The sequence below is a fragment of the Ammospiza caudacuta genome, chromosome 1 (genome assembly GCF_027887145.1).
Source record: "Ammospiza caudacuta isolate bAmmCau1 chromosome 1, bAmmCau1.pri, whole genome shotgun sequence".
NCBI classification, from domain to species: Eukaryota; Metazoa; Chordata; class Aves; order Passeriformes; family Passerellidae; genus Ammospiza; species Ammospiza caudacuta.
The window spans coordinates 105,112,158-105,131,203 of record NC_080593.1 but is presented as its reverse complement, the minus strand read 5'-3'; the positions used below and the strand labels follow the sequence as shown (position 1 = coordinate 105,131,203).

Below are 19,046 nucleotides of genomic sequence, written 5' to 3'. Positions count from 1 at the left end.
CTAGATGATTTGGAACACTTTCAATCATGTTGAATTCCCCTTTGCATTTTTAAGTGAAAGAAGATTGAGCTAAATCACTATCTTGTATGAGTCAGTGTTGTTAAATTAAAAAATTTAAAAAAAAAAGAAATCAAGCAGATTACAAAGACTTAACATTACAGTATGTGGTTATTCATGACTGAGCGTCTGTCCAACAGAAGGAATTCCAAAATCGTTTAACACAAGCAACAAGACACAGTAATAGCCAATTATTTAACCCACAGTCTCTTTGAGGATCATGTAGCTGAGTAGAAAAGCCATTAAGAAAGTTTTGCAGGGCATCTTCCTCTTTGTATTTCCAGGTGTATTACTACAGAAATACAGGAATTCATTTGAAGCAGAGCTACAAGTCATTTCCAGATTTAAATATAATGTTATTCATTTCACATGTATAACAGTGCAATCATCATGACATAAGGGGAGCAATAAAACTGAAGGGTACATTTATTTAATTTGTATTTTCAGAAACATCATGGATCTCTTCAGCTATATAGAGCAGTTGAAAGGATAAGCTCTGTATCACCAGCTTCACACAGTGCTATTTAAGCTGAATATGTAACAACTGCAAATATCTAAAGTCACTTTACACCCAGCAGGTGAGAAATACCTACCATGACAGAATTCAGATACTGTATATTTTCATCCTTAAAGATATTAATATATTCAACCCCCCGTTTTTTAAGACACTTCAGTCTTCACTGTCTGTAAATCAAGACCCAGAAGAATTGCAAAACTGGAGCAAATTCTGGCCAACTCCTTTTCTCCACATCAGTTCCTTTTCTTTCAATACCAAGAAAATTAAAAGGAGCAGTTGAGGCACAAGTGATTTCTATGCAGAAGTATAGAAGTATTTAAATAAGTAGACTAAAACTTCAGTATTTATCTTTTTTTTAAAAAAGACATAGATCATAGCTATATGATCATAGTCATAGATCACAGTCACTGCAGTCTTACTGGATTGCTTTTTTTTTCCCCCCAAGATGAAAAAATACACTGGTTCACAGAACTTACCAAATCCACTTTATACTGCCATCTCACATAGTTCATATCTAATCAAAGCAAAGTACAAACCCGTGCTTCAAGGGAGCCTGAAATCATTCTGCTACGCCTGACAATAAACGATTTCCTCAGGCAAGAGAGCTTCAGTGAGCCCAGTAACGCAGAGAAGGGTCCGTCCAGCTGAACTGACGTAAATGGTGCTCGCAGAACTTAGCATGAAAGTGCACTGGCAACAAGCTTTTGAGAATAAGCTCATATCATAAGAGCTTGTGCTTGAAACTACTTTTACAGCTATGGTTATATTGTTTCTGTTAAGAGGCACTGCATAAATATGGAGTCATTCATCTAATGCACTTAGTATTTCTCAGATGAGGACTATTGCAGTTTTACCCTATGTCTAGGTGTGATAATACTTTGGTTTGCTTTACAGCAGTAGCATTGCACTAGCAATACAGCTGATACTAAAGAGAAGGCTGAAAACACTTGCAGACTGGAGCTGAAAAACCCCAATCTCCTCCTTTACTTCTTTTCATGCTTCTTGGTTAGTTTTCCTCTTTCTAGTTGGAGGCTTGTACCGGTGTTTGTTCGCTTCTCCTTTTGCTGGCTCTCCTGGGAAACTTGTTGCACTGCTCGGAGGATGGCAGTCTGCACAATCTGCTTGCTGGCAATCTGCAGCTTAACTTCATCTTGCTCCAGCCCTGGCTTCTCACCTGCCAGAGCCAAACAAAAAGAAAAGGAGCTAAGAATTTGGGGCTAGTCCATGAAAACGTGAAGGACAGAAAAAGAGGAGGGGGGAAGCAAAATCACAGAGTGGCTGAGGGCAGTTTATTACATAGGAAATCTGCCAATACTGAAGAAAATAAATTAGGGAGGAAAGTGCCTGTGCGTGCTCAGCACCACAGGACTGAATGAAGGGGAGGTTTTGAGTCATACAGCTCAATTACCCACTCCCCAGCGCTGGGGACAGCTGTGACTTCACAGCTGAAACAAGAACAGATGTGTTATGCTGTAAGACAGGAAAGTTTTTCTCATCCAGCTGTGAATCACATCCATTTTGACTTGAGCTGTGTTTCTCAATAGGGAATTGGACTTTATTTTGCAAGTCTGACATGTACTCCCTTACCACCACATAAAAAAAACACTGTTTCATTAACATTTCTTTTTTTTTTTACTTTAGATTGAAAGCCTTCATCCATGAAATCCCAATTGAGGTACAAGATTTTGTTTAGTGTAGTTTATTAACCCTTAGAAAGATTTTCAAAAATATCAGCAAAACATTAAGAAATACTCAGATTCCTGTAAGTAAAACAGAGAACATTTCTATGACAACCTGTCAAATACATATTTTCATGTGAAACTTCCTTGTTTGGCTAAAGTTTTAAAATCTGGAGAAAAATGATGTAGTATGACTACTGACATCTGGTAATGAGGAAGAGTAGTTTATGTTAAGAGGTTTGTCTTTAAAAGTATTTTGACTCCTAACATAAGTGGCAATTTGGACAATATAGAATAGTCTGTAATGGTCACAGCTGATACTGATTTAAAAAAATAATTATTATTTGCACTTATTGGCATATAGGAAATCAGTTTCTCATTGAAATGCTTACACTAGGTGCCACTGACATCACTAGATTTGATTTTAAAGTTTTTAAAGACACTCATCTCAGTTCTTTCTTAGTTGACTGTTATGCTCAAGTATTTCATTACATAGGATTTGTAGTTTACTGTCTGTTTTAATTACATATATTAAGAATTGTGTCCTGAGAGAAATCAAACAGAGTGAATTAAAGATCAGGTGCTTTTATGAGAGGTGCATATCTGAAATTGTGATGAATTCCCAATGTTCAGGGTTTTTTCAAGGAAACTTAACATAGAAAGAAAAGAAGAATCACTTGTTTCCTTAGGGAATATGCTACATGCTTGAGGGAAGAGACAAGAGGTCCTGCACCTGGATCAAAGTAATGCCTGATATCAATGCAGACTGGGCGGTGAATTTATTACCAGCAGATTTGTGGAGAAGTACTTGGGGATACTGGTAGACAAAAAGCTGGAACTAAGATGTATTGTAGTCCAGAAATGTATGCTGGTGTTTACAAAAAGGGCATGGCCAGGAGCAAAGGGAGGTGATTCTACCCCTATGCTCAGTCCCTGTCAGACTCTGGTGTGCTGTGTCCAGGTCTGTGGTACTCATCACTTCACTGTAAAGACAAGTAAGAGATTAAAACATAGGAAAAGTGTTTTAAACTGGAAAAGCTGACTGAAAAAATCACTTGAATTCTTGGAACAGTCTGATTCCCTGATTCAGTTTCTTCCACTTCTCAGCACTTGAAACAGTGTGGTTTTGGATGGAATTAAATGTTACTTAACAGATCAAGTATAATAATTCTTTACTACTCAAATATGAACTCACATTTTATCACTCATCTAATTAGTCTTCTTGCCTGGCTGGAAAAGATCAGTCAACACATCTGATGTTCAGAAGATAATGTATTAACGAAAGCAGGAATAAACATAAAATTCTAAATAAAAATGAATATGTTGGAATAGACAATGAGGTTATATGAAATATAAAAAATTTGCCAATCCTCAAAGCCACAAACCCCCAGAATATATAATTGAAAACATACTGTTATTAAGCACATCGCTGTTGAAAATTACTCAGTTTGCTCTCCTTAGGGATGCTTTGTTATTTATTTGGTCCTTGCCAATCAATCTACAAAATCTGATGTTTAAATATTTTTACTTTAGAAAGGTCATCCATAGCAACAGTCAGTTGAACAAAAAGAGATTTCAAGTGCATTTCTCTCTGGGCTTTTCAGTTGTTTATTCAGGAGCAAAACCTGTCTGAAAGCACCACACAGATAAGTGAGATGTAGAGTATGTCTGCTTAGCTCTAAGCCATTAGATGATTCTTTTATTTGCTGAGATAACCAAGAACAGAGAACCCAAAACCTCTGGACTACCTCTGCCCAGCCTCTGAGGGTTTAGGTATGCACAGAAAGGAAATGAAGCAGCTTGAATAAACTTAATTTATATTTGTGTAAAATGGTTAGGATGATAGCAACCCAGATAACAAAAGATAATTGGCTTCAGAGACAGAAAGAATCAAAGCTGTTGGCCCGGGGTGATGTGAACAACAAGACCATTGGCAGCCTGTGTAGACCATCTAAATTAGAAACCAAGTGAAAATGATAGTTATTTTGGAGGGTGACCATATAAATGAGAAACCAAATGAAAATGATAGTTATTTTGGAGGGTGATGTCTGGCACTGTGTTTGACCCAGGTCTGAGCCTGTGTTGGGACCATTATTTGTAGGAGCTGCACTGCCAGAGATTTCAAGCAGTCAAAAACAAACATCCAGCTCCCCTGGGTATATGGTATCCATTACAGCTGATCCAACAGGACATGATCCTGGGCAAGTGATTCTAGATGACCCTGCTTGAGTAGGAGCTGGGCAAGATGACCTTTAGAGGTCCCTTCCAACCACAAACCTACTCCAGTCCTGTGATTTTAGCTGGTTAGACTGTGATAAATCAAAACGTTTTCACTTTCTGAATGAGTAAACAACAATCTCCCAAAAAAGCGTCCCCACTACCTCCTCTTCTTCCAATTATTCATTTCAAGGAAAGCAGTTGGATAGTTGTTTCCTGAGAAGCTCACTTATTTATTGATACACTGGACCTACTCTGAGCAAGAAGAAAGGAAAGCAGAGATGACTCATACAAGAATCCCAAAGGGGCTGAGCTGGAACATATCTATGTCCACCTTGCTGAAATACAGACTGCTGTGGACATCCAGGCAGAAATTCGAGTGCCTATTGAATTAATTAGGCACTTCAAGAACTGCACATTTTCAGTCAAGTTAAAAAAGGACATAGTTCCTGCTGGCTAGGTGTTTCATGTTTAGCTAATCAAAATGAGAGTTACTAAGATGATAAAATATAATTCTTTTTTATCTACCATTTTTTTAAGATTTGAAGTATAACTGTTAAGTTAAAATTCCATGACAAATATGTCATTTGAAGTAATTTCTGGGAAAAGCTTGAACAACAGCAGAAACACATGCTGCCTATTAGTTTGCCTTCTCTAAAGACTATATTTTCCTCTTGAAGTTAGAAAATCTTTATTTGTCCTCTATCTTTGGATGCTCACCCCTCATACTCAGCACCCCAATCCCGTAAATAGAGGAGTGAAATATCTGGGTTGAGGGATGTTAAATACAAACCAGCAATTTTATCACCCATACATGATGAAGCCTCTTTAGCATGTTTTTATTACCTTGTGCTACTCTCCATAAATTTAATACCAACTAACTCAACAGATGAAAAATAACTTTTAAACACTGGTCTGGTTCTGCAATCCAAAATACAGTTTGAGAGATCCAAAAAACATCAAAATCTTGGACTGGCTGCAGGAGTCAGTCACACATTCCATTTCTACCTAAAATTAGTAGTATGTATCAGTGCCTTGAAATTGGCTTGCTTGAGGATGTTCCCCATGAAGGGAAATATGACAGAAGTTTGGAAAAAGAATAAAAATACTTGAAGTAAATTCCAAGTATTCATTTCAATTAATAGAACTAATATTAGTTTAAGTCTAAGGACTCCTTGCATGTAAGATTTACATCCTCTGAGAAATTTCTACACTATGTAATATTCTAGAAAGTTATACATGGAAAAAAAAAAAAAAAAGAGAAAAAGCTTTTAGAGATCAAATGTTTAGGAAATTTACTCTGGTTGCACATCAGCCTTCTCTCATTTATACACTTCACTTTCTTCAAAGTATCCTGAGTCACTTCCTTTCCAGCCTGCAATCAAAGTAGTCTCCCGCACTTTCTGTTGATATCCCCTGGGGCTATTTCCTTTCAGCTAGCTAGAAGTTAAATTTATTACACCTTTATAAAAAACTCCTAATAAGTAACACTCAATAATGGCTAATATGTTTGAATCAACAGCTAAGCTCCTTGCTGTACATTTTCCTAGGATTATTTGGAATACTATCATGAAGGTAAGCTATGACAGGCATGATCTTGCAAAGATGCAAGTCTATCCCAGATCCACTAATGCTGTCAATAAACAGTGAGGAGCTAAAGACCTTTACACTCACCTTTCCTCAAAGCTCGTAAGGTTTATTGTTCCTGTATGTTGTATAAACCACTTTGAACTTTAACTGTATCTAAAAATAAGAATAAAAATCTGATTTCCCTAAATAAACTTCTGATCAATTTAAAATTCAGAATTACACATAATGCATTCCCCTGTTAGCTAAAATTTAAATTTATGCAACAATTCTGAAGCTAAAAGAGCCAAGAAGTAAATATATTTTTCTACAAATTTACATAAGATTATACAGGTAGAGTCTTTAACTAAAAATTTACCATTAGTTTTAGCAATATATTGCTTTGGATTGCAATAATTAATGATTACTCTTTCCTGCAACACTGAGCATTAGAATTAGTTTTAAAATAAAATTATTGTTATTATTATTATTCATTAAGGAAAAATTCTGATCTCTGGAAAATCTCTCCATTCTATTGAAAATTATTACTGTAATTTTTTAACTCAGCTGACAGTACTAATGAAAATTTAAAATGGAATGAAAGTATCAATAGACAAGACCGTGATGATTCGACTTCATCAGAAGGTCCAGTGTGGATGCATGGGAGCTGTGCATACAGCAAAAAGCTGCATGTTGTGATGTAAATTGTGCTTACAAACTACAGATTTTGAAAAACCTTACAGAATCTGGCAGGTTTGTAATGACATCATGTATGTGTGAATGTTGTAATAATTAACATTAACATTCTTTGCAAATATCAATATCAATATTGATATTCTTCTACAAGAAACCAAGCTCAGTTCTTTAGCTTCCCTTTGCCATTAGGCAGTAACATATCTCTCCATCTTGTTGGCCACAACATAGAAGTTCCAGGTGAGTCTCCTCTGGCAAATACTTTGTAACCTGTGAATTGAAGTGGTTAAGATTTCTCCTTCTTTGATTTGCTTTAGAGGTTGGTGCTGGGATTTCAGCACAAGAGGCCTAATTTGAAGAAGAGATTCAAAATCAGGAAATGTTGATGAGTCATTTTAATTACATTCAGAGTGAATGAACATGGCAATCAGCCAGGGCTGAAGACTTTCCAACACATGTGCACAAACCAACTTTGCACATGAGAGTCATTAAAATATTTTACAGAATTAGAAACCCAATTTGTCTCAATGTCAGTAATGGTGTGAGCTCAGACACCTCATTAAAAGGTCCTACAATGAAGTTACAAATTTAATATTTAAAATAAAAAAAATAGTAATAAATGTATTCTTAACTGCACTAGAGTTAATTCTGTCCAGTACCATTTCTCATGCTCTAAAATAGAGCCCAGTGAGATCCTGACTAATAGCTGTCAAGCAGCAGGAGACAATACTCATTTACCTTGATTCCTTGAGAAAGAGAGGACACTGAACATATCAGAAATGCCAGAAGTACTTTAATGTAGGATCCTGTGTTTTTCCAATTTCCTGACGTGCTGTGTGCAGGGGATTTCTAGTGAAAGTCAATGTTGTGAAGTTAAGGTTCAGTTCAGGTTTATTTTCTGCCCTAGCCTCATACCCAGTTCTTGCTGTTCAACCAGCATGGAAGAGGGATTGTATCATGAAGGGGGCCAGCACAGACTACTTTGCTCTTCAAAATAAATTTTAAGAATGAAGCTGGAATAACTCTGCTCTGAATACAAATAGAGGAGGAATATAAAGGCAAAAGAGAATAGCAGAAATGCAGATAAGCTGTCTCAAAAGACATACTAATATCTACACTTCATTGTACCTTTTTATTCAGACATTAGCTATATCTCAACTCAGGTTTTGTAATTTTTTTCCAGTGAGTTTTTACTCTTTCTTAAGAGATAAGAATATCTGAAATTCTCTGTGGGTTTTTTGCTATATATAAAGCTATCTTTTTAAAGAGTCCAGCAAGTTATTCAATACAATTTGAAATATGCCAGTGAAAATGAATTTTTTGATTAAGAGATTGCTGAGACCTCTCTATTCTTAAGCATTTTTTCAATGTTTTAGTAAGATTTCTTGCCATAGTTCAATAATATTAACTAAAACCAGATTATACACTTCAATCTATATATTTTCTAGGTATTTTCGCATATAGGAATAACTTGACTCCTTAAGGACTGCATCTTTCAGCTTTGAAGTCTGAATGTAGTTAAAAATATTAATCACTGACAATTCTGTCACACCCAAACACATAAATGTGATACTCAGATTTTGGTCCCAAAAGGAGTATTTCTGGATTCAACACTGTAAACTAAGATTAATTTAACAGGGTTTTTGAGTCTTAGGCTGCAGTTCAGTGTATTAAAAAGGAGATATTCCCTAAAGAGGATCTGGGACCAGCTGCTTCAAAGTTAATGAAAAATTTATATTCTCTTCATCTGCACAATTTTCCTACTTCTTTTAGAGAGCACATTTCAAATACTAAAATAAGAAACCTCTCTACACAAAAGCTGTAATTCTTCCAGGGTGGGAGAGGTCCAGAGCAGAGATACAGGTGATCACTATCATAGAATCATAGATTGGTTTGCGTTGGAAGGGAGCTTAAAGAACATCTAATTCCAAACCCCCTGCCATGAGGCATCCAGAACCTCTCTGGGCAACCTGTTTCTGTACCTCACCATCCTCACAGTGAAGAACTTCTTCCTGATATCTAATCTAAACCTTCCCTCTTTTAGTTTAAAACCACTCCCCCTTGTTTTATCACTATCTGCCCATATAAAAACTCAATCTCCCTGTTTTTATAAGCCCTTTTTATGCACTGGAAGTCTCTCTGAAGGTCTCCCCAGTGTCTTCCCTTCTGCAGGCTGAACAACCCCAACTCCCTCAAACTGACTTCATTGGAGAAGTGCTCCAGGCCTCTGTTCATCTTTTTTTTTCCTCCTCTCTGAACCCACACTAACAGGTCCATGCCCTTCTTGTGTTGAGGATGCCAGAGCTGGATGCAGCACTACAGGTGGGATCTCACCAGAGTGGAGTGGGGGAGACCTGCTGGGCACACTACTTTTGATGTAGCCCAGGATATGGTTGGGTTTCAGGGCTATAAGTACACATTGCTGGCTCACATCCAGTTTTTCATTCACCAGTAGCCCCAAGACCTTCTCATCATGGTTGATTTCAATGAGTTCTTCCAGTCTGTGCTCATCTCTGGAATTGCCTCAACCCATGTGCAGTACTTTGCACTTGGACTTTTGAAGTCTATGAGGTCCTCAAGTTTGTCCAGGTCCCTCTGGACAGCATCCCATTCTTCTGCTGGGCCAACTGCAGAGCTCAACTTTGTGTCATCTGCAAACTTGCAGAGGGTGCTCTCAATCCCACTGCCTGTGTCACTGATGAAGGTATCAAAGAGCACCAGTTTCAAGATGGGGCCCTGAATGACACCACTCATCATCTGACCCTCTCTGCCTTCTATTTTCTACAGTTCAGATGCTCAGAGATTCCTATCTTAAAAAAAACCCCATTAAGCACAGAATTCTAGATAACTTTTATGTAGGTCTTCTGAATCTGTATCAAAAAGCTCATTTTGATCCCCATTGAAACACAGCTTTTGTGTTAGAAGACTTCAGTATCCACCACTGTAAAGCATAAGCAAATGGCAAGTTTTCAATGGAAGCTTATTTTGCTAGCTGCTGTGTTTGGATTTCTATAACTTTTCATGGGTTTTGTCTTAAAGAACTATGTAGAGGTTAATTAAAATTTGCAATATCTGAACCTGCTTTTCTTTTTAAGTGTAGAAAATAGGGAAAAGGTTACATAACCTGTAAAAAGCCAGCAAACATTCTGCTTTAGCCAGTGAAAACGCCCTGCTACATTTGAGATATATTTCAATTTATATTTCAATATATTTCAACCAGATTATTCAGAGTCAAAAATTGTATGGCCAAATGTCAGATGAAGAAGAGCCCTTCTCTAGCTCTAAAATAAACCCCAAACCCCATAATAAAAACCCCCAGGAAAAGAAACATCCCCCACAAAAAGCCCTAAATTTGCACATGCACGGCAGTACAGAAAAATTTCCGTTTATTTTAGAATGTGAGTGGAGAATGAAAACTGTAAATACATCTATTAGCAACCAAGCCTGAGATTTTATATACTCATATACATATATATATATAGATGTAGGCGTAGAATTTTGTATATGTAGAATCTCAGAATTACAGAATATGCTGAGTTGGACCCATCAGGATTATTGGGTCCAACTCCTGCCCTGTTTGGGACAATTCCCAAGAGTCACACCATGTGCTTGAGAGTGTTGTCCAAATACTTTTGAACTTGTCATGCTTGGTGCCATGACCAGCTCCCTGGGGAGCCTATTTTAGTGCCATGACCACCCCCTGGGTAAAGAACCATTTTCTAATATCCAACCTAAATCTCCCCTGACACAGCTTCAGGCCATTCCCTTGGGCATATACACATGCATGTATATATACAAAGTCATGATAGAAAGTAAACCACAGATTATATAAACCTAAAAGGCACCTAGAAAGAGCAAAACCCTTTTATTGAATTTTTAATTTCATAGCTGTAATCTTGACAGAAACTCTCTGCAACAGGATGCCATCCCATGTTGTTTTCCACTCTTGGAACTGATTCTCTGTCTTCCCAGAGAAATATTTTATGCTATATTAAGAAAACTTACTTCAAGCAAAATGCAATGTCGATCTGCCAGTATTTAACAGAAGTATTAATGGATATGCAACCCTTCTGTACTGATAAATCATGAGTGGATTCACTGCCCAAAGACAGAAAATTCAGGGTTATTCTATCAATATACATACTACAAAGTGAAACAACTACAAGCACAAGTCATCCACAGGAGGTTATGTCTGCCTTATCACTAGTGAAATGCCTGAGTAGAACATGGCTCAATTTACTTCTTCAGGCAAAAAATTTTCAAACTCTCTAGAAGGAAGACAGCGTCTTCTGGAAACACAACCACAGGATTTGCAAGGGCAGACAAGTGCAACACAGAGCTCACCTCCTCTAACTTCCATTGCAAAGCACTCTAAAGGAACCTGAAGCATTTTAGGGCTACTCAGGTCAGCTTTTCATTTCTGATAGCACCAGTAAAGACTATGTTCCGATTGACATTCACTAGATTTCTGTAGAATCTTTCAATTTATTGTGTAAAAGACATGATGCACATGGGCAACTAATAGCCAAAAAACTTCACAAAGGCTATAAATGAATTTGAATGCGTTGCTTGCAAATAATTTTTGCTTAACCTAGTATTTGTAACATAATACAATGTATTATGTCCTTAAAATCTTTAATAGATGAGATTGGAGGTATAGAAAAAATCTACCATTCACTGTATTTTACAGTAAGGGCACTTATTTCCATTAGCACAATAAAACTTATAAGATTGGAATGATATTATTTATGTCTATAACAAGTAAAAGAGAACAATCCACCTTCAAGAACAATGACTTGGAGGTCAGTGTAACACATTCATTTTCTACATTCACGATTTGACTTTCCTGCTCAATAAACAGTTCAGTAAGGATGTTAATAAGGGCTATATCACTTATTACCACTATCCCCCAGCTATGAACAACTCCTTCAATATAGGCCATATACAGTCACTGTGATAACAGAATTCTTCTCACACCTAACCAGAATAGAATTTAATCCAGTGACAGCAAAGTGAAATATGCCAGCCTCACTTATTCAAGACTTCAGTTCTGTTAAAAATTATTTGAAACAATATTTCTGTGCCATTTTTAAACACAATGTTGAATTGTACTTTAAAGAAACATTGTACCTGGGACTGCTGATTGTTTTCTTAACTTGCTAAATTAATCACACTTCTGAATATCTATGAACTAAATTTCTTTCACTTCACTAATGAGGTCTGCTGGTGGAGTTTCACAGCAGGGGAAAGATGAATGTGTCACTGGGAAAAGGTCAGCACAAGAAACATTTTTCTTCAGCAAAAGAGAATAAGGAATTTCCTCCTATATGATTTTTTCCTACCAGGTGGCAAACACTTTGAACTACTGTTGAGAGCTGTAAATGCATTCAGACACTTCTGGGCAGCAACTGGCCTCCATACTCACTACCAGCCATAACAAATACTGGACAAAACCTCCATTATTTCAGACTGCATGAGGCTGACAAATAGTTTTGGTTTTCACTTTCAAATTATGTCCTACACATGGACTTTATCAACATTAAGCTATCAAATAAGAATCCTATATGTATACACAATTACATTTTTTATTAGGGATTTTTGGGGGGAGCTGCAGAACTCAGAGAATTAGCAGAATGTAGCACATCAGTTAATAAGGACAAGGACTGTATCCTGTCTTGTTCTCATGGATGAAAGGCACTGCATAACTGAGTGCCAGAGTACCACAGTCAGCACAAACACTGGAGATATCCCACAACAGGGTCACTTCAAAGAAGTAAAGTTATTGATAGCAATTTTTGCATTCATGAACAGGCCCTTCCATACTGTCTTGATCTGGATATTGTGGTCAGGAATCTGCAATAGTACCTGTAACACTGTAATCAAAAAAAAAAAAAAAAAAAAAGAAAAAGAAAAATTAAGTCAAGAAATTTCACATCTTCACATTCTGCAACACAACAGGTTGTCGTTATCCCAGTTTTTCCACTGGAGAAGATCAGGACTATTCAGACCAGTAAGAACATCTGTTTCAGTTTGCAGCTGCTATTTCTTCAATTGCAGTGTAATGAGATTCCTAAAATGTTTGGTACAGGATGCATTTCTGATCTTCAGTGTCATTATACAAGTCTGCTGTGTTGCTCCCAGCTTAAAAATGTCAAGAACAGCTGCACTGATGAAAAGCTTGTTGAAAACCTACTGGTGTTGCTGTTGCACAAAAAAGGCGCTGAGCTGTGAACATTCTGACTTCTCTAATGTCTATCTTTAAACTTTTTCACACTTTTTTTAACACAAAAATATTGATACAAAAATTAATTCTATATCCTCCTCCTCCTTCTAGAACTATAGGGTGTTGAATAAAGCATCTGAGTTTCTAGTTACAGAGAAACTGTCAGGTAAAAAAAATTCTTCAAATTACACTGACAAATAACAAGATTCACCTGAAAGATGAAATCACACGATTCAAAGCAGATACAAGCTTAAGAAAGGAAGTGTTTGACCTGAAACAACCTGTCAATGTAAATATTCCAGTCTTTCTTGAGGTATTCAGTTCAAAATTGATTTCTTTCCAAAATAAACTATGCCAACAACAAACAAACAAATAAAAAAAATCCCCAAACCCAAAATCACAGCTTTGTACTGGATTAAACTATTATGGCCTGCAGTGATGAGACTCTATTATTTGGGTATTTAATTTATGGCTTTACAGAGTAAGAGTTAGACATAAGTGTTTGAGTGATTTGTGCAAAATAGCATCAGAAACAAATTCTTGAAGCATGAAAATCACCTTTGTATTGTGTTTGTTTAGACAAATCATATGAAAACAGTATTTTTTTAATCTTTGCATTAGGAAAACATTTTGGAAATTAAAGAAAGCAAGGAATATGCCCAAGATAATTTTTGGAAAAGTAAAAGTCTGCTAAAAAGTAGTTTGATTAGCAACATTTAAAGTTACTGTTAAATCTGGTAAATGCTGATATTGGAAGTGATTATATTCTTGTAAACTAATGATCTGCTATCAGCAGAAACCTTGCTGCATAATCTAATTTTTACTAATGTGTTAGAACAAATAAATGTTTTAATGCCTCTTCATTTCCTACCTCACAATGGCATATATTAAATCTGTGGAATTATTTATAGTTAGCAATATTTTATAGGCTAATCTGGCTAGTTCTGTAATACACCATCCCTTGAAGAAAATTTAAGAAAAACTTTGCAAGAAGATCTGCCAATTCAAAATTATGATTTCTCTCTGCTTTTTTGGTCTAATCTTTGAAATTGCATGGTTCTCTACTGCAGTCTTATATGTACCTCCATCCTTACATGCAATTTAAAATAACATATTGTTATCTACATCTCAAACTGCCTAAAGTACTTCAGTTCAGGAAAATTAAAGAAACTAAACCTTGCAACGTGTAGCTTGTGTGAATTTCATGTGTCATCCCCCATTCTAAGGGCAGCACAACATGTGTGAATTATCCAGGGAAATGAATGCCAGACATCTCACAGAACTTGGACTGCATTTCCTATACATCAGCACGTCATTAATCAATCAGCACAAGACAATGCAATGAAGCCCCAGTCAAATTAAACCAAGTAATGAAAAAATGCACTCTTAGTTCCTTTTCTGGAACAGTCTCAATGTTAATTTTCACTGGGAAGGAAGAATATGAATCAATGTAGAAAATTAAGAATACCTTTTTGCACACCTACAAATAGCAATACACTGGTCAAAATGAGCCAGGACGTCCAATTTAGGCATGGAATACTGGCCATTTTATTCTATTTTTATCTGTCTGTCTATCTATCTATCTATCTATCTATCTATCTATCTATCTCAGTAATAGCCAGGCTTCTTTCGATGTTGTTTCTTTTTGTGATGCTTTGTTGTGGTATTTTTCAACACAGGAGATAATAAGTTTTAGGGAGTTGAAGATTAACAGGAAAGTATGTATTCAGTAAATAGTCAGTCAGCTTTGCCTTTTAAAAAGTTATTTAAACTTGATAAGCTGCTTCTACTTACCAGTTTATAAATGTAGCCCATTAATTCAGTGTTCTGAATTAATATATCCAAGACCTTAAGAAAAAGACCATCATCCTTTTCATCTGCAAAATCTTATCTTTGTTATCAGGTAAATGACTTCCATAATTTTTGTTTCTGGAAAAAAATTTTCTCTTGATTGTTGTTTTGTTTGTTTTTTTCTATCCCATCCTGGAAGTTTATAATTCTGACCCTAACCAGTTACAGTTAGATAAATCTTTTACTTCCTCTCCCTTCACACCCCAACAAATAAATGGAACAGAAAATGAGGTCATTCATCACAGTGAGATAAAATCAGAAAGTTGACTGAAGAAATGAAAGTCAGTTTCTTAGTAGACTTATAGTATTTTTACATCATATGGCCTTAAGTACTATGAAGATGCTAAAGATGCATAAACCTCTTAATTTTTATTTTATTTTTAATATCTGGTGAAGAGATAATGCCAGGGCAGAGCTGATTTGCAGGGAAGAAAAGCAATAAAAAATTTGAATCTACTCAGGCTTGCTCTGTTTGAACACAATAGATTGTTTTATCATCTCTTTTACTAATTCTCATTTAGTTGCCCTAAGTATTTTATGGCAACATTTGCAAGGAAATCATGGGCTTTTCTTTGAGTAAAGGAAAACTGAAGGATGACCATATAAAACAGTTTTAGACAGAGGATTTTTTTTCTGTCTATGGATTAGATTTGTGAAAAGAACAATTCATGCAGTTATTAATGAGCTTTGGGGTTTGTTCTTCTTCAGTCTTCAGAGAAAAAACGTGCATGTTTTCATTATTTTAGCGGTAATCTCTTCCTGAAGTATCCCAGTCCCACAGAGCATTTAAAAATCTTGTGCAGTTAATGGTGACAGTGTGACAGACAAAAGGAGTTCAGGAAAGAGCCACTAATGCTGAAGATGTATTACAAAAAGCAGTGGATTGTTCTATTAAGACAAATAACTTGACCCCAATTTCGGAGCATGATGTAAACATGAACATATAAAATTAGAGAGCAACCAGGCAATTAAATAGGCAAAATTAATGAGATTGTTAAAAAGAGATACTATTTTTTTAAAAATTAAACTGAATTGGGTAACAAAGTCAGACCTGAGATTTATTTTTAATACAAAAGTGTAAAACTTTTGGATTCTTACCCTTTCAGAGATTGGATATACAACTTCATGAAAGATAAAACTTCTGTTAGCTTTGCAAAACAAAGGTATTAATAGTTATTCATTGTCAAGTTGCAGCGTTTGCTTTCCCTTTTCTATTGACCCACTATTTTACTGAAAGTTATACATTTTTAATGAAGTTATTTTCAAGTCATGTCCCTACAGAAGATATTACTCATGACTTACACTTACACCCTGGAGCTACTGGAGGGCCTCTCACCCCTCTCATCCTTTTCCGAACAACCAACTGCCTATTTCCAGGCAGAATGTACCAAATCCAATAAAAAATTGCTGTAGTTTTGCTCCTTTTATGGGTTAACACAAAAGTATACTATACACTAGAGAGTCTGCACTCTTATACAGTGAACTCTCACATTAGACATGAACTGCTGAAATCTTCAATTTAGGTCCAGTAAAAACTGGACTAAACAAACTTTCTGTTCTCTTTCATTCAAATACTTATTTTGTTTTGAGGGGGAAGAAAGAGGAAATGAAATTTTAAATTATCTCCATGAGTTTCAGGGATGGTCATATTAGCAGCCACTGTTGTGGGTGCAGAGGGGGATTCACTCTCCAGTCACTGAAAGGCCACATCTCCCTTCGTGACTCTTTAGTGCAGTCTGACAAGCACAGCACCCTGCACACTTCTATACGAGGCTCCTGTCCCTGATGAGAACCACAGGGGTGACCCTCATAACCTTTGGATCCACAGCTGAGAAATTCTAAGCTAAACATCCTCGTTTGAACCTACCTGCCTCTGCCTGCTGGCAGCTCTGCCTCACCCATTACCCACTCCCCGCAGCACCTCTCCGGCACGGCCGGGGCCTTCCTGCGAGGCTATCCGGCTGGGATCGGGATGCAGCTGCCCTTACCTGGAGCGAAAACCATGGTGCCGCCCGGGCAGCACGGCTCAGCACCTCAGACAGCTCCCGGCCCCGCTGGGATCAGCGCCCGGACGTCGCCCGCCCCTGTTGGGATCAGCACCTCGGCCAGCGCCCGGCCCTGCTGGATCAGCACCTCGGCCAGCGCCCGTCCCGCCGGGCTCAGCACCACGGACAGCGCCCGGCCCCGCACGGCGGCGGAGGCGGCCGCGGTCCCTCCCTCCACAATGCGGCGGGGCGGGGAGGGGGCCGGGGCGCCCGCACGGACACACACACACACACACACACACACACACACACACACACACACACACACACTCTCTCTCTCCCTCTCTCTGTCTTCCAGGGAATCATCACTGCCATAACTCCTTACCCTGCAGTGGCAGCAGGGGTAAGGGCAAAACAGAGAAAGGCAAAAGCGATCTGCCCGGCAGGGAGACTGGCTAATTGCTCCTAATTACCCCTCTCGACAACAGTCCTGCTGTCTGACATTTTGGGGTGCGCTGCTTTCAATGCAAGCTGACAGCACTGGTAATAGGCTTCAGCAACACCACACTTTGTCACAGCATTTTTGCTTCCAAAAGCTGAGATGCTGAGGAATTTATACTCTGATTTCACAGGCCCGTTAACCCAGCTGTACCCAACAGAGGGTATTTAAGAGGCAATATGAATATTTTGGCATATAAAAGACGACATGAAGGCAAAACAGTAAAGAAAATAATGAATAGCAATAAAATAAAGACTATGAGGGTCAACAGCAGAAGACTACTTAAAATTTCCTACCAACTTTTATGTTTCAGGTTTAATTTACTTTTGTTTGTACAACCCATAATCAGGATTCTTTTGGGCCATGAACTTCTACAGTAGAAGTGAGAAACACACAGCCTGATGGGACAAGCTTTACAAAAACTAACTCTGCTCTTTAAGCCTAACTTGCAAGAGGCATTTTGAAAAATATTATCAGGGCAAATTATAGAAAGTACATTAAAAAAAAAAAACATACATTTTTTGCATGTATATGTTTGCAACAGGCAATATATTTTCCAATCATATTTTCATAATCTAAGATACTCTTACAAGCTTATCTCATTCTTTTCATAGTCAAGCATTTCACAAACACATAATTATGCAATTAACCTGAAATACTTGAAGTCTCAAAATAAGGCCTTATTCTTAAAATACAGAAAAAACTGACCTCCTTAAATAATATTGCTTGTATACTTCAGCTAGAGCTCAAGAGTGGCATCACTGTCAAAGTTAAACTAATTATTTGGTGATGGGTTTTGGGGTTTTTTTGAGGGGGGGTTGTTAGTTTTGTTTGTTTGTTTGTTTTTTCTTTTTCTTTTTTTTTTTAAGTGTGTAACATCATTTCTCCTTGGGAATTCATTCCAGATTTATCTTCACTTACCATTTCTAGTATCCAGTTGCTGGATATTCCTATTATTACCCTTAGCAATTTCAGCTTCTTTATTGCTATTTGTTTCCCTCTTCTGTCTTATATTTCAGGGATCAGTTTCACTTCTCTTAGATGGCAACTGAATGAATGAACACAAACATACCCCTGGTTGCTCAGGAATGGTGTTCTCTTTAAAAATGTGACTCCAAATATCTGTATTCTAACATTTTCCCACCTATCATTATTCCCATTCACCTTAAGTATGGGAACCAATTACCTCAGAACTCAATTAGAAGAATTTCTAGTAAAAGTATCCCACACAAAATACAGAAATGAATGCAGTCCTCAATATTCAGCATTCTTAAGAGAAAGGTAAAGGATACCCCATAATCTTTAGAAAATCATGACTGATCCATAATCTGAAAAGATTGCAAGAAAACTTATACTGGTATTTTTATGATATATGTGTTACGTAGTCCTTAATGCTTGATGGAGAGTTATCTATCATTTAAAAAAGGTATTAAAGCACTTCTCAAAGAAAATTTCTATTGGACATATTTCTGTTACATACATTCTCAAATGATATGGATGTTTCTAAGGGATTGTTTTGAGATGGTGGAGCAGCCTGCTAACAGATTTTTAAAACAATAAATACAATTAAGTGATATCAAAGTCTGTAAGTAACCTGCAAAATTCTAGGTGGGCAACAGAGCCTACATCATTTTGGTGAAAGAATTCAGTTCATTAACTGGATGATGCCAATGAACATCTTTCTTTAACTGCTATCTGTATTTAATCTGATAAATAACTTAAACCAGTCACATTTTATTCTCGAGTTTTCAGTTTTCTT

General features: G+C 37.0%; 1 protein-coding gene across 1 annotated transcript; it reads right to left on the bottom strand.

Annotated features, from left to right (window-relative positions):
• Positions 1 to 1,404: 1,404 nt before the first annotated feature.
• AKAIN1 (A-kinase anchor inhibitor 1) lies at positions 1,405 to 16,902 on the bottom strand. Its single transcript, XM_058819388.1, has 2 exons — positions 16,792 to 16,902; positions 1,405 to 1,748 (listed from the first exon to the last, which is right to left on the bottom strand). The coding sequence occupies exons 1-2, from the start codon at positions 16,805 to 16,807 to the stop codon at positions 1,558 to 1,560; spliced, it is 207 nt and encodes a 68-aa protein (XP_058675371.1). The 5' UTR covers positions 16,808 to 16,902; the 3' UTR covers positions 1,405 to 1,557.
• Positions 16,903 to 19,046: the final 2,144 nt, after the last annotated feature.